Source organism: Tympanuchus pallidicinctus, unplaced genomic scaffold (assembly GCF_026119805.1).
Source record: "Tympanuchus pallidicinctus isolate F22 unplaced genomic scaffold, pur_lepc_1.0 scaffold17, whole genome shotgun sequence".
NCBI lineage: Eukaryota > Metazoa > Chordata > Aves > Galliformes > Phasianidae > Tympanuchus > Tympanuchus pallidicinctus.
This window is the reverse complement of record NW_026294690.1, coordinates 3,661,803-3,682,449: the sequence shown is the minus strand read 5'-3', so window position 1 is coordinate 3,682,449 and position 20,647 is coordinate 3,661,803. Positions and strand designations below refer to the sequence as shown.

At 35.2% G+C, this 20,647-nt stretch overlaps 1 protein-coding gene across 3 annotated transcripts in view; it reads right to left on the bottom strand.

The window, feature by feature from the left end:
• The window catches only part of ATP2B2 (ATPase plasma membrane Ca2+ transporting 2), a 350,045-nt gene that overhangs the window by 70,420 nt on the left and 258,978 nt on the right, over nt 1–20,647 (bottom strand). The window contains exons 6-12 of one of the 3 annotated variants that reach the window (XM_052678357.1): nt 18,096–18,353; nt 17,056–17,181; nt 12,102–12,227; nt 11,214–11,246; nt 9,659–9,754; nt 3,486–3,527; nt 1,643–1,807 (exon numbers count right to left, since the gene is read on the bottom strand). In XM_052678357.1, the coding sequence (XP_052534317.1) occupies nt 1,643–1,807; nt 3,486–3,527; nt 9,659–9,754; nt 11,214–11,246; nt 12,102–12,227; nt 17,056–17,181; nt 18,096–18,353 (846 nt within the window). The remainder of the gene's footprint in view (nt 1–1,642; nt 1,808–3,485; nt 3,528–9,658; nt 9,755–11,213; nt 11,247–12,101; nt 12,228–17,055; nt 17,182–18,095; nt 18,354–20,647) is intronic. The other 2 variants (XM_052678358.1, XM_052678359.1) reach the window with 2 other exon arrangements.

Genomic DNA, 20,647 nt, shown 5'->3' with positions numbered 1-20,647 from the left:
CTAATACTAGTGTTCCCAAAGTTTTTGTTACAAAGGAATCTACGCAAATAGTGCATATTTCTGTAAGGAGAGGCTCAAAGGCATACAACACTGACAGCATTCCACAAGAGAAATTAATAAGTATTTCACTGAAGTCACAGAAGATCCTGGCTGGGCACAAATGTGCTCTCATACAGACTGTGGTAAGACAGCATTTCTCGTGCACAGTTTTGCTCCTGGATTAAAGTGACAAACAAAAACTGGTTTCCTTTGGAACACCTACTTAACCTTGTTGTTATTACTCTTTGACATTCACTGATGAAGAGGGTAAGCCTGTTTTTCAGAGTAAATTAATTTCTCCCTAATGAGATCATGGAAAAAAAGGGTGATACAGTGAATTCCATGTCTTGACTGAAGTGACAGACAGACAAATAAATAAAAAAATAAATAAAAGGATTTTAAGGTTGACAGGATTTTGATGACTCAGGGAGACCACCACTTAATATCAGAGGATAAAGAAAAATCCACTAAAACATTATATAGGGAAATCTTTATGACAACTCAAGACATTCCCATAGATTGCCTGATGTAGAAGGAAAAATAAGACTAAAGAGATCGTAATTAATTTAATTCATATTACTTGCCACATTACTGTTAGAAAGATGTATACAATTACTTGAAAATTACAAAAGAGATGTAGAGAAAGTACTTACTGTTGAAAAATATGTAATTTAAGAAGTTAATAAACACAAGAAATTATGAGGTTTCATATCAGTGTGTATTGCTATCTAAACAGCAACAAAACAAGAGAAGCCTGAGGAATATGAAAGTGGGCAAACCATGAAAGTGAATACTAAAGAGAGATAATTGTAAATTACGAGCCACATACTGTCCAGGAAAAAAAGACAGAAGTGGTGTCATGGTTTTCTGCCATCAAAAAAAGTGCAATAAACTAAAAAGGATTTAGAAGGAATAGGAGGAATAAAAATCAGACTGGTAAAGAAGGATAAGGGTCTTCAATGGAAGTGAAGATAGGAATCTGCTGTAGGAGCACAGCCATGTATCTGGGTAGAGTCTGAGACCTCTTTAATACCACTAGAAAAAAATAGTTAGCAAGCATTACATCATTTTGAAAGATCTAAACTTTCTACCTGCACTGTTGGAGAAGTGCCACTTTTAACAGCATGGATAAGGTAGTATTGGACAGAATAGCCAACAGATAAATCATATTTGCATAGAAGGTGTGAACATGGAAGTCACGAGATAATAAATAGAATAATTTCAGAATCCATAAGTGGGAAATACTGTGAGAGTGACATTTTCAGATTATATTAGAGATTCTACAACTATGTACTTGGAAGGGAAGAGGAAATTAATATAATGTAATTACTGCATTTGGGAATATCAACTAAGCTACATTTCATTTTGCTTCATATATTCATTACAATCCAAGTTGCCCAAAGCTTTCTGTTTCTTGATTGTAAAAACTGGGCTTTAGAAAATGAAAGATCTTCAGTACCTCCTACTATCTTCAGAACCATACTATGACAGCCCAATCTTAAATGTTGCACTAATAAAGCACTACTCTGTTAAGAGTTATTTGTTTAGTACTTACTCTTAGTGCTTAGTAATAATATTCTGCTATTCAGTCATCCCATCATACCTGCTTTGCCTATCTGGACTGCCAGCTTGGTCAGCTTTCCCTGTAGGACAGATTTTTCCTTCTTGTGCATGTTGGATTTCTTCTTGTCTTTGTCATCTCCTTCTCCCCCCTCGGCACTCTTCAGTGGCTGCATCTCCATGGCAGCAGCCCCATCTTGCTGCTTGGCTAATAACGCAGAACAAAACTGTTACTTCAGAACTGTCTTCCATTCTTTTTCTTGTAGTGTTGACACTGAATTAAACTAGCAGCACTCGTTGGAGCTGATGAATATAACTTTGCACAGGATTACCCTCTGCTCCCACAGCAGACAGATGCCCAGGTGAGGACCCAGTGGGGTTCCAGAGGGACACAAATGTACAAGTTTACCCACATGCACTTCACACAAGGGAATATGTATGTAATGCACCATTTGTCAAGTACCATGAAAACCTCTAATTCTGGGTTGGTTTGTTTGTTTACCACCAACAATATTCTGTATCATACACATATATATCACTTAATGTTTTGCAACACTTGGCAAGAAACAGTACATCAGCACTGCAGGATTTCCTAGAATAGCAGATCTCAAATATTTTGGCAAGTTGACTGTCTATAATTTTCTAAATTTTGGTATATCTCATAGACTACAATGCAGACTTATAATCTTAGTGTTAATTAAACCATTTTAAAGGCAGTGTGGTTGCAGGGATGATCCATACACCTGCTGCTCAACTTCATGGGCATCTCAATGACCAGTGGACCGTAATTTGTGAACCACTATTCTAGAATAATACCAAACTTAAATAAAAGTTTCCTTAGCATTCATTATCAGATCGCCTGATCTGACCTTCAAGTCAGACAGCAATACCATCGTCATTCTTTGGTAAAAAACAAAACTATAACTTTGAAGGCTAAAGCATCCTTTCTTGAAAGAATGCTAATGCTGATACAAGGAAACTTCAATTTAGTATCAGAAAGAAATAGATGCTTTTTAAAAGCAGTGACACTCCATAATTTATATATGTGTATATGTCCGGTACAGAAAGGAAAGCAAATTAAACAGAATGAGATGAAACAGATCTGCTCTGGTTTGGCATTCATGAACAGGTTTTAGAAAATTTTGCTTATTTGACCTGGAAATGTAACTGGTCTGTCGAACCTTAAACCACACACATTTAGTATGACTTTATTTAATACCTCTGTACAACTAACAACTGAGTTCATCTGCTCTGTTTTTGATCCATTAACTTTGCTAAGTTTAGAATTTTCCAGAAGGAATAAAATGGTGTAGTTTAAATTCCTTATTTAGCATAATCTAAAGAAATCACGATATCTGGTGTCTCCTGTCTAATAAAAATGGAACTATAGCTTTGCTTCAGAGGTAAAATATTTACTTCCATGTCTTCCTGAGATCGTACAGTAAATAAGAAACACCTAATGTTCTTAATCTTCCTCATCAATATAGCACACTTTTACACTGCTGAATAACCCAAGGCATTACATTTCCTTTTGCTATTATTTTATCTTCTCCCCACAAATAAAAATGTGTATATAACACCATTAAACACCAAAGTCAACAAGACATACCAAAAAGAGGGTTGGAAACTCACTAATGATACATAGCATAAATAATTTGCACACAAAAATGAATTCAAACAAGCTTTGAGACATGAAAGCATCTTATATAATGATATCTTCCTCTCCTCAGAATCTGATACATCAAAATTCTATAAATTACAATTTCTTTGGTAGGGCCATTTGTACACTTGTGCAGAAACCACAGATTTTCATTTTATTTTTCAACAGCATCTAACTACATGCTAAACATGACATCCACAACCTTCTTAATAGGAAAGAAGATTACCTTTGTTCTGGCTGTTCTCCATATTCCCATCCTGCATTTTGCCTATATGATGAAAAATTTCAACAGACAACAGACAGTAAACAATCTTCACCCAAGACAACATGAAAATGGAAATTAAAATAAAAAGGGCAGACAAAGTTAATGACAGTGTTACAGATACTAATTTATGATCAGTAGCCTTTGTTATATGTTTACTTAGAAGCATGGATGACATAAGGTGGATACATTAAGCATCTGCAAGTCAAGTTCAATGGTATAACAGAAAATACTAAATATCATTACTTTTTACAAACAAATTGTGTAATTAATGAAGATGAAACTAATAAAAAGAATCCAGTACAAAGCAGAAGTTTAATAATACTCCTGAACTGAAATCTCAGACATCTACAACTCAGTAAAACCACAGGTAAAAAATTGGCAAACACCAGTACATAGCGTGACTTAATTAACATCCACCAAAATTAAATGAATTATTTTGGCAAATTAAGACAACAAATAAGTAAGCTGTTAATAAATACAAATATATTAAACTGTAAAATGACATCTTTCTTATTTTTGCCATGATATTTAGCAAGTTGCTCCTGTAAATATGAACGTCAGGTGATGATCCTATTTCCTGATCTATTCTAAACAAAGATGTAAAATATATTCATAATTTCCAGTGTCATGATTTAGCTACATTTAGTTTTGCCATACCAAACCCATCATTTGTAATACAACATATCAAATTGCCTTTGAAATAAAAATGGCACAGTACCAGTTAGAGCACAGGAAATTCTGCTATTCAGAATAACTGTTAAACATAGAGTATTTAAAACTTGTTGAGGTACACTGTGAAACTTTCACAGTGATAAAAAAAATTAATCTCATGGAATAAACTACCAATGTCCTGAATGGATGGCATCATCACGTTGTAGTTAGTTATCATTCTAAATAGAAAAATAATACTAAGGAAAAACAATAGTCAAAATATCTTCATGGGATTTTGACACATTCTGCTAAAAAAAGTATCATAAGAGTTTGTTAAAAAAACAATAATAATATAGCAGCTAAGTTCTGCTCTTCTGCCTCCTTGTGATTACAGAGCTGATACCAGCATGCATAATAAAGCAGCAGAAATTATGCTTCAGCATGTATTAATCTTTTCACGCTATGATGTGAAAGCACAGTAGCAAATCTGAAAGGCTAAGATGCATTTCTTACATGTTTGCATTTTCAGTAATTGGGAAATCATTAAAACTCAACTCCTAAAAAGAGCAAAAATGGCTGAAAAAGCTGAAAATGTATTACTGTGACATTTCACTTCATACTTAGTAGCATGAGGCTGCAATCACTGAGAAATTGCAAAGTGTAGAATGATAGTAAAGGAAAGGATGTTTTGCTAAATGCAATGCTCTAAGTATTCACTAGGATTACTGAAGAATGCTGTTTAGCATGCCTGTTTTTATCTCCGTTCTCAGCTTGGATGAAATATGATTTTAAAAAACAAAGTATACCCTTCTCCCAAAGACTTACATCTTGTCATAAGACATGATCCTATGACTATGAGCAAGAAAAAGTTTGTTTTCATTTTGAAATACAACAAAAATTTGTTGGTTCATCTGAAAACTGCAGTATAAAAAAACCTAACAAACAAAAAGCACCCGCAGCGTGTGGCTGAATTCTAAATCTGTCTGTGTTTTTCCTGCTCTGTGCTCTGCTTTATTATTCATTTTTCTGAATGCAATTCAAATAATTCAAGCAGTACAATTAAAGATTCTTCAACTAAAAAAATACAAATACTGTTTTCTATGTGAATCAGTATTTTGCTATTGTCTATATTTGCCGTTTAATAGAGGTGAAATCATTATCATAATGGATTACACTAACAATGCATCTATCCTGGCTACCTGAAAATACAAAGACACAAAAATGGTCATTCGTAACCAACAATGTAAACACACCTATTAAAGAAAAATACTCTAAACCTCTGTAGCTACTGTGCTGCACTTCAGTTAATATTTCAGGGACTGCTATGGGGAGTAAAGTGAGTTATTAAAACTAGCTGAATTCAAATTATTTAGATAGATCAGCGAAGAATTAGGTAAAGAAAATAATAGGGTAAAGGGAAATAAGTGGTTTGGTTCCAAGCATTCCCTGTAATTCATTGAATCCTAAGTCTGCAGTTGACAAATCTTAAGAAGAAAGTAAGAAATTAATGTGACAGAATCAGTACTGATGAGAAATCCTTCTCCTTTCAGCTTGTGTTAGGACTAGAGATATTACCTGACCTGGGTGCATTATTTACAAAAAGAAGATTTCCCTCTTTGGGGACAGTGTGCCCTGAAATCTGGGACAATTACTCAGAGTTTATTTTCCATGCAAAGATGAAAAATCAGGATGTTGAGAAAAGACTTACAGAGCCTCTTAAGATTTGTATTCTGTTAAAGGCTTCGCATTTAAATATAGAATGTTTTTTGCATTTTGCCTCTACCTCATGAACATTTCCATCTCTTTACTTGGAACATACCCATGATGTTATTACTGCCAGAGTTCTTACTCTAAAAACAGTAACCTCAGCAAAGAAAAACTCCTCTTTCACTTCTCCAGCCCTTAAGAAAGGAGAAATCAGTGAGACAAAGTAATAAACTCCTACTGCTGGCATTAGAAGTTACTTGTTCATTGGAGGAACTGCTTGAAAACACCCAGAGAAGCTAATCTAGTTTTATTCTGCTGTGCTGTGGTGGAGTGAAAAAAGAAGCTACCCTACTGATTTTCCAAAATGTCTCCTCGTGCAACAGAAATGAGCTACAGCTCTCCTAATGCCAACTCAGTTATATTATGCAACTCATAAGAACAGATGTGCATTGCAGATCTATATATAGGGGGAAATGTGACGTCAAACATGTCAAGTGAAAGATTAGGAATTCTTTCATGAAGTGTGATATGAGCCAATGAGATTAACTACAAAGGAATAAACCTGATCTCATTGTCTCAAGTTGGATATTTTAGATACTTTTATGCAGAGGGATCTAGGAATAAAGCAGCCAGTGATCAACACTGCTTTCTCCAATCGAATCTAATTTGGGATAACCATGCAATAAACAAACTGAGGTTGCTGCTTCCCATATTTAAAAAAATACATATTTTATATTTTCTAAACGCAATACTATAAATTCCAAGGAATTTTCATGAATTGTGACCTTTCTGTAAATCGGTATCCTTTTGAGAACTGAGTATATTTTGTGGATATATGCATATTTATACATTAACTAATAAGACTAACTAACAATTATACATTTTTATTTCAAGTGCCCGAACTCTACAGAATGTGTAGCAGTTCCTTCACTACAGCAGGAGGCCAACATTAGCACATGTCAGAAGCCTATACAGCTTCATCACTGTAAGTTCAGGGACTGCACTTAAAAAGCATTTTTTCTGGGCCAACTGTGTATTTGTAAGTAGGATATAAACCAATTTATTTTAAATTGTGACAAGTTGATTTTCAACTAACAAGTAATGGCATTTCCGGTGCTAAGTACTTATTCAGGTATATGATTTTTTTTGTTCCTTGGAGGTGTGTTCTACACAGAGGTATAAGCTGTTGGGTAAAACTGTTCATTTCCAGTTATACCTCAGGGAAAATCCTTAGACATTATTGAAAGTTTAGTTTAATCTAAGCTGGAAAAAATGGTTACAAGAAGTTGATATTCTTCTGTTAGAATTTAATTCTTTCCTTTCTCTCCAAACCTTTCTCTCCAAACCCTGCAGAAACACAGCTGTGAGGGCTGCTCTGAAAGTAATGCCTCCTATTTTATTATGTTGGCCCATGATGTTAGAGGCAGATGTTGGTGGGATGGCAGAAGAAGTTGAACCTTCCCACCTATCTTCTATTACATTTTGTAGCTGTGCAACAGATGGCAGCAGAGAGGCAGCCTGACAGCATGGTGTCTGACATGAAGTACTTATAAAGCAAAGGAGTGGAACTGAATTCTTCCATGTGGAAAAATTGCACCCTTTGACATTCACTCATACTTGATAAACATTCATGGAGGCCAAGCAGTGAATGTGAGCACAGCTAGGTGGTGGGTGGTATGTGTCAGCAGTGGGGACAGGAACAGTGCGTCATCTTGGCTGGTGTAGATTTTTATGAGCATGGCACGGCATGCAGACATGCTGACCATCGCTGGTGAAAATGCTGAGCTAATGGTGGTCACTGAGCTGAAAAATAGTGTTTTGTAACTGAGAATTTGCTCCATCAACTAGTAATTGTATGCACTTTGTATCTTTTGTAGTTTCCATGGAAACAAATAGGAGGCTTTTATTTCAGAGCTACCAATGTACCTCTTAAGTGTTCTCTAACTCTGCTGAATAGAAAAATGCATAATATTAACAGAAACCAGACTAGGGCAATTTCCCAGGGAATTTCAAAGCACTCAGATTCAACTGTGTTTGCAGTCTCAGCTCTCTTCTGAACATACTATCAGAAAAGTTGATTTATAGAAAGTTTCTTCTCTCATATTGATCAAAGTTCTGCAGAATTAATCCAACTGCCTCATGTTAGAAAAGTTAAAAGCAGAAACATACTCTGCTGAATTACTGACTTCAACACTTACCACTGAAAAGCACTGAGTTTCTTTGTCTAACGATAGTTTTAAGATAAACAGGGATAGTAACTATTGTTTCTAATGGGAGAGAAGATAGAAAGTCCCATAGATACTTGCTTTAACGCACTGATTTAATATCCTTTGACACTCAATTTCAGTATTAAGTTCAGACATTAAGATCAAATGCAAAAGATATTTGCCAGGCAATTAAATTGTGCTAACGGAGAGACTAGGTTAGAATAAATCAAGATTAATTTCTTCAGCTTAGTGAGCAATGGTTTTCCAGCAAAACACTTAGGCAAATGCTTAACTTACTGCTCAGCCACTGCAGGCCTGAGACTAAATATAATTCTGCAGTCTCCAGGGAGACAGAAGGAGGTAATCTGGTAAGACTTGGTTCTGTGGGTGTATTTGTTTTGCACACAAAAAAAGTGTGCGTGAATTAAAAATAAAGGAAAATGAGAGAGTCCTCATTAATTTCCTGGTTCTTAGTCTCTAAGAAACCTGAAATTGGGATGTTGGAACTAGGATGGTTTAGGGATAAGAGAGGGATGGGACTTGTAGGCAGGTTTAATATCTTTTCTGATTTTGTCAAGTTATCCCACTAGTTTATCTTACTAACTCTTCAGAACTTGCTATGTCAGAAACTAGCTTTACATGCATAATGCAACAACTACTGACCTATAAAGGAAAAATTTCAGTTATGAACATGACAAAAAAATAAAATGGCTCTTGTCAGTGTAGATGATGCTCTACCAGAGGGAAAGGGCTCTTTAGTTTAGTAAAGACTAAACGTACTTTATGAACAGAAAAAATACAGCTGTTCTAAGACTAGTGTTCTAGACTAACTGACCCATTCCATTTAATACTGCAATTAAAGTATTAGAAAAGACTGAAACACCTGCATGCTACAAATGGGGTCAAGAAGCTGTAGTAAGAGACAGTCAAAATTGAACTACATATGTATACATTTAATCAGTGCAGACTGGCTCATAGTCACAGACTAAGAGCATGCACAAATACCCACACAATGCCATTTCAGTCAGCCTCTTCTCGAAAAGATGCTGACAACAGCAATTTTTTAAATGAAAACACTGCAACTTGAAATTGAGCCAGCTTCCTGACCCCAACATTATTTCTCAAAACTAAGTGAGGACTTTATGAACACTTATGAGAGTGCCACATCAGAAGAAAAGATGACACAGTCCCTTCATCATGGTGTTCTTCAGCTCTGTGCTGATCACTGCGTAACGAGCTTTACAATGAAACTTTATGTACAGGCAACTCAGGAGTTTTGAAACTAGTCTTTGTTAAACTGAAGATTTTAAATGCAATTTTAATCAACAGCAAAGAGATCACAGTTCCTATTTGTTCAACTTCCATGCCTAATTCCAGGTGAATGAAATAATTCATTCATAGCATCTTTGTGGCATCTCTTATAAGCTACTGTAGAGTTTATGGAATAGGAGCATTCAGAGGGTAATGACACACATAAAACAACTGTGCAGTTCATAGAGGAAAGAGGGAATCTTATATAGTTGGGAGAGAGATCTATCAAATAAAACAAGCTAGGTGTTCTTGACGTACCATTGACTAAGCTGGCATTTGCATTATCAGTGGCATTTGCACTTGCTGCACCATCTGTAGCTGAAGGAGGGTGGGAGGAGGGATGGGAAGAATCTACTGAATAATAATGGATAAAAACAAACAACAAAAAACAACAAAAAAAAAACAATAAATAATAATAACAAATGCACATGACAAAAGCAAAAACATTTATGAAATACTGTGGCTTTGTTTTCTCCAAAATCAATGTTTTAAATTAATCAACTTAATTGACAAAAGCAAAACATCAATACAGAAAAGAAAAAACTCATACATAAAAGAACAATAATTACTAAATAAACAAGGAGGACATTTCACAAGCTTGACAGTTGGTGAGAACTGACTACACATAACACTATGTATGGTCCTTAATGTGAATTTTTTACTTAATCTATAAAAGATCTGAAGGTATTAAAAATGGTTGAAACATTTCCCTTGAGTAAATGAACTTACGGGATGCATCAGGATTTTTAAAACATGCAGCATACTACATAGTATATGCAACATGACAGATCTTGTATTTGATGTAACACTGCATGCTTCAGTACATTACTGCTGGCACAGCCTAGTTTCACATGGGCTGGCCCAATCCTTGTCCTATCATCACCTAGTAAAAATATACACTGATTTGAGCAGAAATACTAAGTTTTCCATACTATATGCAGAAATGTAGAAGAAATAAAGGTTCTTGGAAAATACAGCTTCGTGGAGAATAACGTTTTAAATTCAAATGATAGGCATTCTGTAATTGCCAGTTTTGAGGTAAAATGAAAAAAGTAACAGAACATGAAGTCCTCATTTTGTTTTCAGCAATTATCTCCATATTAGAGAAACTGCACAAGCAACACATGGATGGGAAAGTGATTCCTTCCTATTATTTTACTATGGACTTTCTACTAGAGTACAGAAGATGAATCTCTGTAAATAATAAAGTTCTACTTGTTTCTGTTGGCCACTTTTTAACCAACCACACACAAGTCCTCTGATGAGACCAGGCCAGGAATCTTGAACGAAACATAATGACTGTTTCATGCTGTACCGGTTTGTCGCTCAAGAAAAATCGTTTTAATTTACAAATGGTAAGTTGAGAGAAGAAAATGAACAGCATACGGGATTTGAAAGCACATCCTGTGTAAGCAGTTTGAAATTTGAAAGTTGAAAATTTCGATTGCAAATGATGACTGATGATAACAACACTGTTTTGGTTACTCATGCTTATTTTTTATTCCATTTGGATACTCATACTAACCGGCACAGCACGAACTGCTTATAGCAAATCACGCATTTCAGCATTTCATAAACAGTAATTTACTTGTGGAGATTAACTGAGTATTCAAGCTTAACATTAAGTTTTGCAACACCAATAATGCGTGCACACATAAGCGTTTGCCATGAACAATCCTGTTGATTTGAAATTGTTCTTTAATTTAACTGGACCAATTAAAAGACAGTTATTTTGATCATTCATTCAACCCTGATTTGCACCAAAGCTTGCTGGCTAAAAGCCTCATCTGATGTGGCAGAATGCTTACTCTACCTGGAAGCTGATTTCCATCCTCCTGTTTCACACCTGTATGATGATTTTTACAAAACGTTAATAACAATAAAAACATACACCCCCATGAGACTGAAGCAAATTGTTAGGACTGGTAGGATTTCACTGAATGGCAGGTTTATATACCTACGTTGGGGCTCAATCAGCAAACACCTTTGTCTAGATACTCTCCTGCACCAGCACAAATCTGCTAGTAACACTACAAAATGAGGAGGAATGTTCTTGGTATTGCAGCTGTATGCAGTTGGATTAAGTGTCTGCTTAGAAAGATCTTACACATCTCTGCAAGAATCTCTGTCTCCAGGAAATAAGTGACGAGCACTGAGCATTGCATTACTTTGCTATCTCAGATTTCTCTTTCACTACGCTATACACGGTGAAACATTGGAGAATTATCAGTGTCTTGAGCAAAACAAAATAAACAAAGGACCTCAGGGCAGGCAGTTGTTACATTCAAGCAGATACTGAAGTTGCCCCTTCCATAGATGCAAATGCAAGAGAGCAAAACCTTTGCAAATTTTAGGTGACTATTGATTTATGTAAAAAGATATGACAGTGGGAGTATGCCCATGTATTCCCTTGCATTTAATTATATACTGAGAGTCTGCAATTTCACAATGGAAAAACATGTTGTTATCCAATGCATGTTATTGGGTAACGGCTTTTGCTGTTTTTCCATGTGACATGCAATGACAAAAATGGGTACAAAAAAGTTTGTAGAATCTTTTTTGTTTTTTGTTGGTGGGACTTTTTTCTTTGACTGATTTGTTGGTTTATTTATTGTTGGTTATTGAGCAGATTTCTGGCTATTAAAAAAAAAAACAAAAAAGCTTTCTTACTAAGAACATTTGTATGTGTTGAGAAATCTACCTTTTTTGTCTTTCTTTTCTTCTTCTTCTCCTCCAGCACCTAACAGAGTAAAGATGATGCCCGTCTGAGAATTCACACCCACAGCAGTTACAAGCATTCGTCCAGAGCCTTCCATGACGTGAGTACCTGAAATTATGGAATATGAGCATTTTATATATATGTTTATGTACACACATATTTACATACACACATATTTTAATACACACACTCGTAGGTGTACATATATATAAGAACCATTAAATATGTTATTGCATCCCTTTCAAGAGACAATGCATATTTAATTGTACTGAAAGTGCTAATCTACAGGTTTTACTCAAGCAAATGTTAGGAGCCTCTTAGAAAACTTCTGCTATGAGTTATGAGTTGTGGGGACATAAGCAAACTAAAACTGCCTAAAACAGTCATGAGTATTTTGATCTAGCATCTTGGGAAAGACCTACAACACTGGGTATTAAAAAAAAAAAAAAGCTTGGAAGTCAAAATGATGTACTGTCATGACATGCACTTAAAGCCAATTACTAAAAAGTATTAAAAAAAAAAAAAGCCTGAAACCATAGTGAGACAGAGAAGAATTCTCAAACAGGCTTATTGTAAACTACCACAAAATGGATTTTAACCAGCTGAGTGATGCATCTGCTGACTGAGCAATTACAGAACATTACTGATTTCTCATGGAGAATCTTACTGGTGATTCACATCTAATCAGCCTAAATGGACATGGAAAGATTTGTTCTACATCCTTTTCTTGAAAAAGCATTTTATGGGAAGGAGCCTCATCAACATAGCTTTCTTTCACTGAGCAATCTGAGAAACTGAAAAAAGGAATATTTTTCATTAAATAGATAAATATTAAAATATATATTATCTCCTCATAACCTTTTCTTAAAATCCATTTTTTATTACTGCTCATCCATTTGTTGTCCTCAACATGCTAAGTAATCCAACTATATATTTGTCATCAAAATCTCTTTTTCTAAATAATTAAAGCGGAAACACAGAATAGAGAGCACACCTGTCCACATTAAGCCTATTTTAAGAGCATAAATATCACAACATTAAGAAAAATTCAGCAGAAGTAAGAAAAGCAGTAACAAAGCCATTACTGATCAGATCTAATTAAAAAAATATACATCTTAGTGTGTTGAAAAATGTTTCCATGGTTTTACTGTACAGTTTGCCCCTTTCACAAGGCAGAGCAAAACCACAGTCAGCCAAACAACCAAACCCAAGTCATACTTAAGTCAAAGGAACAGTAAATATTCTTGAGTTAGGATAGGCTTGGTTGTACAGGTTCAAGCAAGACAAAATTGCCTGAATGTTTACTTACAGCTTAAGAACCTCCCGGAAGGTCATCATTAAAAGTATCTTTTACTTGCTTTTGTATATGTATGTTTTGAAGGAATCTTGTATACTGGATTACAAAGGTGCATGAATACAAAAAAAAAACAACACAGCTTGGGCATGAAAAACAGCTTCATTGAGAAAACTGGTACCCACCACCAATGTCCAAGCTTACAGATGCACAGCTGGAAAACTCTAAACATCTTAGGCTAAAAATGCTTTGCTTAAACTTGCAAACCTCTTCTTATTCTTGTAAACATAATTCAAAAAGTCGAGGCACATAAAAAAAGCATGTACTAAATACTAATTGACCAGAAGACTAGAGTTTGTTAGTGTCGTTGCAGATTTATTTAGTACCTCAGCTAAACAGAAGAGCTGAATCTCCTTTCATCTAAGTCTGGCTACCTTGTTATTTAAGTGGTGCTATAATTCATTCACATTAGCTTGAAGGGAGATGCGGGCTCTACGAAATTGATCAGCTGCTGAAACATGAGCAGAATTCTGCAATGAATGAATGTTTTTCACTTACTCTGTTCACTAAACATGTATCAACTTCACATGGAACAATTACATGGAATTCTTCCTTCAGTTTTTCAATATTAATACAATACATTTTAGTTGAGAAACACTGAATATAGATAGAAAATGAAGGAGAAAACTTATATGAGAAAAGAGATAATTAGGTTTCACAGTTAAGGAAGGGGCATTGCAGCACGTACATTTTCAGATAAAAATGCAGTTAAATACATGACTGCTCAGAAACCCTCCAATCTAACAGTACTAATGACATGGGTTAGAAACCAGGTTCAAAAATAAGGAAAGAAGAGCATGCCACTCTGGTGCTTAGTTCCAAGAAGCTCATGATGACCGAAAGTTCTCTATCTGCATGTCTAAACCACTAGTTGCTGAAATTATTAAGAGGTGACTGAAGTTAGTAACAAAGTGAAACAACCACCACAGTATTCTCTACAAAAAAAAAAGGTTTACTGCAAAAACTCATCTGCATGTAATCTCAGCATATCCAAATAATCCGTTTCAAGTTAGATGCTGTGTTATGAAAACTTCTGCTTCGCAAAGCAGAAGCGTAGCTTTAAATATTTGCTGGCAAAGAATTAAGACAGAATCAGAACCATTTTTCTCCAGGCAATAACTGACCCGATTCCTTAATCAAGATTCCTTTCTATTTCCATACCCTAACAAAGAACCGTGACAAAGAGATTTCTTTATTTATTTGTTCCTGAATAAGCTGACTTCTCTTTGTTTCAAAGAAACAAGGAACTTTTAGATATAAGGATGCAGTGCTGAAACTTAGGGTAACGTAAAGTTGTCAGTCTCATTTCAGTGAGAACTACAATGGGTCAGCTCCTCCCTGTAACTCTTTCATACCTTCATCAAATTCATCTAAATAACTGCAATGGAGCTTTAACCAATCAGCCTTCTAGTTTTTTATGTCAGCTATTCTCACGTGGTACTCTGAAATAATTCACTGTGTGCAGTGCTGAGGCCAGACTCATATTAAGAACTTCTGTTTATAAGAACCATGGATGTCTCTGAATTTCAGACTTGAAGGGTGTATCAATTTGAATCAAAGCAGTTGCGCGTCAGACAGTGTTCATCTTTTGCTTGATACACAGCCATGCTCACTGTGAAAAAAACTTAATGTTATCACAGCCTTGTTAATGCTGAAGACTGTTGATACAGTTACTTAGGCTACACTATGCGTGCAAATCTCCATTAGAGACCTAAAAGGAGGAAAATGTTTCAGACATAAGTACGGTGGATTGCTTTCAGGTGTATTAGTGTTTATAATGCTATTTCTGTCTTACCAGGTGGTACCAAATGTAGCTGTATACAGATGGAAATGAACCATCTGGTTTAGTCAGCACTTGCACTTTTAGAATTGTTTCCCAAGTATAGTAAATGACTATCTGGATATTAAACAGACCATTAAGCACAGAAACTCATTTAGTTTAATTATGTCATTGAAACCAATAGAATATTAAAAATCTTGTTTCAGGTGCCAGCAGTGAAAACAAGGCTTCCTGAAACAGTGTTGATGTGTCACCAAATTTAGACTCACAGAAACAAACTATGGCTGCCACTCAAATGGTACCTTCCTTCAGCTGTTCACATGTCAAACCTGAACTCTTTTCATTTCCAACAGATGACTGACAGACAACAGTGGAAAGCATCAGCCCAGTCATCTTTTTCTAAATTAAAAAGCCTAGCTGGAGTGAGCTCACCGATGCCCTCAAGAGCAAAGACAAGAGGAAAAACTGAGGTCTTTTTCCAGAAGTTTTTGTCTCTTTGTTTATTTGATTTTCTTTTTTATTAAAATATGGGACTGTGCTAACATCCAGCAGGAATTCAATTTTTAAACTCATTGTGAAATAAATGTGACACGACAGCCTTCCACTTTTTTGATTTCTTAGCTATTTCCAGACCACATATCAGTCCCAGTACCATTGATATTAAAACTTGAATTACATCTCAGAAGAAGGTGGTATTTTGCATGCCAGAATCTCATGTAATCAAATCTACTCATAAGCAAATAGAGTTCAAGGATTTTCTAACAGAGCATGAGTATAATTTCATTAGTAGAAGTATGGAACAAAGGTTTCTGTAGCTGTTGTTAAAATATCACATTAATTCTTCAGCATTTTTGTAATTACAGTAGAGTAGGAAATTTTATATAGAGTACACATTCTAACTTTGCCATAAAACCACAAAAACAAACTTCTATCTTCCTAGCAAAAGCTTTTGGAAGCAGGAAAAAAAATATTTTCTCCGAACTCAACTACTTTCCCTTTCTCTTCCTTCCCTTCATGCCTCTCAGAGCAATACCATCATGTTTTTTCCACAGTAAGTGAATTCTATGGGTATCCAAAAAGATGTCATTCCATTCAGGAATTTGTGAGAGTACATTAACCAGGTGGGAAAGAGAAGTCTTCTCATAAATAATGACTTCAAATGTACTTGAAAATATTATTTCAGATTCCAATATATTGATTATCATGAAACCAGCAGACAGTTCTTTTGTAATCACATTCCAGCTGAAATCTATTAGCAACTGATCCATTTAGAATTAAAAAACAAAACTACTTTATTTAACTGATTTATTTGGATTACAGTATGCAAATATTATGAAAAACGTGAACAAACCTCAACTGTCATGGACCATAAATGTGAACATTTTAGTGTATTCATTTTTTTTTCTAAGCACAATTATGTTTTTTTTTTCCTATTATTTCTAACATAAATATAAAAAAAGCATTTCAAGAGGCTTTAAAACATAATGGTAAAATTGAAGCAGGTATACAGTGAATTGAAACAATTTTTACTTCCCAGGATAGTGCTTTCTTTATTTTTCATCTAAAAATGTTCATTATTTTCTCAATTCATAAAATAAATGCCACAATCAGAAATAATTGCATGCAATCAAAAAGCAATAGAATGTCTCTCATCAAAAACAGGCAGGGTCAGTGTCTGTGTTCAAAAGATCAGCTGTATCTAGGTTACCAAACCTTGATGGTGTGAAAAAAACAAATCAAAACCAAACATGAACAAAGCAGTGCATAAAAGATAAACTCAGCATGAACTGAAGAAAATTTACCTGACAGTAGCATTGGATCTTTGTCAACAGATTTGCGGACCTGGTCTGACTCCCCAGTCAAAGAACTTTCATCAATTTTAAGATCATTTCCTTGAATAAATATCCCATCAGCAGGTAGGAGATCACCTTTCAGTAAGAACATGGTAATGGAAAACCACAGTTTTTTTAGTGTTTTTATAATTACATATTTTTTTCTATACAATTACAAGAAACCATAATTTTATTAAATTGTAAAATGAAAGCAAAGGTGAAAGAAGAAAAACCATAATGGTCCATGTTAGCCATATTACTGCAGTGCCATAGGAAAAGGCCTTTATTTGGCAAATACTTGTAGCTTAACTCTATCCTGAGAATAAGAGTGCATCACAGAGTGCATCACACTTCACATATGATGAGCATAATAATCAGAGTGAGGGGAACAGTCTTTTTGACAATAGGGTTTCTCAGCCAGACTTTGTAAGAATAAACAGTGGCTAACAGACAGTCAAGAAGCCCCACACCTTTCCTCTCCCAGGAAGCCTGCAGTTAAGCCCAGGAGAGGCCTGATGGCAGCAGGGGAGGTCCATCCAGTATATAATTGTAAGGCACCTGCCCACTAGCAATACTCAGTCTGGGAAGAATTACAGGATGCATAGTTTTGGAGTGGCCTACCAAGTGTGCACACAGGCACAATTCCTTAACAAAGTGTTTAAAAATACTTTCTCATATTCATAATTAGACATAATAAAAAAATAAATCCAAATACTCTAATCCTCCATGAAAGAAAATTAACACTGCATTAACAGTTTTTGGCCTTGTCAGGGAAAGAAAGTGAAGATTGCAAAAATAGAATTCCCAAGTGCAGTTTTATTGTAAGTTTCTTGGGCTGAGTTATTCTTTTGCCCCAGCAGTGTTATTACTGTCACACTATGGAAAGACTGTTCTATCTTTTCAATTAGTTCCAATGAATGAGTCCCAAATACACTTTATTCTGCTAGAAAGGGGGAAGAGGAATATATAAACTTGAAAAAAAAAGTAGTCATATAGTTGAGAAAACTTACCATATTTCACCTGTGCAATGTCACCAACTACTATCTCTGCCACTGGGATTTGGATCACCTGCCCACCTCGGACAACAGTAAATTTCTGTTCCTGCTCAATACGACTTTGAAGCCCACGAAACTGCTTCTCCTTGCTCCAGTCATTAAAGGCAGTGACAAGTACAACACAGATAACAGACAGCAGGATGGCAGCACCTTCAATCCAGCCAGCTTCAGCCTCACCTTCATCTTCAGCTCCTCCTGTTGCAGTGCCACACCCTGCAAAGACAATTTTAAGAATCATTCAGTCAAGCAAAGATCAGGTCTATCACATCTGTCACAAGGAAAACTTGCTGTGAAATGGCAACAAATTTGAGGAATAGAATGAGTTTTAAAAGTACTATCTGCTAAATAAAGAATGCAGAGTAAGAGAACAAGAAAAACAGAATAGAGAATAAGTAGAAATAAAGTTGTCTGAGGAAAGGAGTAAGAAAAAAAGCACAGAATAAACGTTAGCTCTTTTAATTTCTCTACTAAGCAAGTAGTTATCCTTGGTAAATGAAGACTATACCAATGGATAAAGAAGGCATTGATTCGCTTGTCTAGGAGGGTTGACAGTTTCACCTGAGCCATCAAGCACTTAAAAACTAAAGCAATGAGTAACATAAAACAGTTGAAAGCCATAGGATTAAATGAAGAATATTATTCTTTTAACTGAAGATGGGGAACGCAACAAAATAGATCAGATGCGTAACTTCTCAAACAATTTATATTCTTATGACTTAACTGATTACTATGTTTCTATTTTGGAAATAGGAGAAACACGAATACACATTGAAATACTCACATTTCTAAAGAGTGCTGACAACTTATTAATGATAAACATTATAGAGATAGAATTGTATTTAACCTACCATTTAATATTTACAGATAAGACTCTGACTTAGTTTTATCTAAGATAAAGATTATGTGCCTTCCTAAAAGGTCAAAGAAACAACTTTCAATATCATTTCTAAGTGTTCTCAACCAAATGCACTCTCAAGGAACACTTGATAAAAAACGACTCAGATCAACAATAAATGTGATAATGAGGGCTATTAGGGAACATTGAGTAATGTTCCCTCATAAAAGAACTTAGTATAAATTCATCATCAATCCAGTTAATAATTAATAACCAATATAATCCACGTCTTTCTTTCGGAGAAATACATGGGCACATTGTAGAGCAATAAGTAGATTATTTACGTCACAGATATAACAGTATTAGAAAGTACATTCTAAAAAACAACTATTCTGGCTGCTTTGAAAGTAATGCTTCCTATCTTATTATGTTGGTCCATGACTTCAAATGTGGATGTTGGTGCTATGGCAGTAGAGGTTGAATCTTCCCACCAAAATTCCATGACATTTTCTTGCGATGCAACAGATGACAGCAGTCTGACAAAATGGCATCTGACATGGAAGTACTTACAAAGAAAAGAGATGTAATATAATTCCTCCATGTCAAGAAAATGGCACCCACATTGACATTTGCAAGACATTGATGGTGACCAAACAACAGATGTGAGCAGTTAGGAGATGGTGGTGCATTTTTCAACAGTGGCATTAATGGGTCACCATAAAAGATTAATTGGTCATGCATGCTTTTCTTCATCGCTGACGAAAATGCAGAGCTAATGGTGGTCGCCATGTTGAAAAACAGATTCTGCAGCTGAGAATTTGCTCCATCATACAGTACTACTGTGTTCTTCTTACATGTTGTAGTTTCCATAGTAATAATAGGAGGCTTTACTTTTGGAGCAACCTATGTATCTGAAGCATTTTTTAGACAGTTGCTGATTATTTATTTCCAAGCAGTATACAACTAAAATTTGAATAGGCTCTCTAGATAGCATCCACAGAACAGACCCAAATATATATATATATATATATATATATTTTTTTTTTTTTTTTAACAGAATTAATCATAAAAAATAAAGTTTCTGATAGCAAACAGGTAAGTACACATATTAGCATCACAGAATTCAAATATTTCCCAGCCCAAAGGGGACCAAAAAAAGAACCCAATCTGAGCATAACAACCTCCTCTCCAGAATGAAGGAGAAAGAAAACAAATTTTTTACTTCTAACAGAGACCTCAAGTACAGGGACCTCAGCAACACAGGAACTGTGTTGATTCCACCTAAGACTAAAGTTTGATTTTGGAATATTCGTCACCTGCCACTAGATGAAATTAACAACTAATTTTATTTCTATTTTTAATCTAGAAAGATTTTACCATAACATAAGCATCGTAATTCATTAACCAACTGAATAATTACCATGTGTGAACAGTAAAGAAATTACCAAAAAAGTCAAAAGAAGGTATTATCAAAGACTGAACATCTACTAAATGGTCAGCAGAAAATTAAAATAAACTTTCTTCATCATGCTTGCTGCAATTTAAACTCAGACTCAAACTGTAAAGCAAGACACATTCCCAAAAGAAAGGGCTTCCTTTGCAGGGTTGCCCTTAGACTGATGGACCACATCTCTATGTGCAGTACAAGAACGTTGCTGATGATATAATTTTT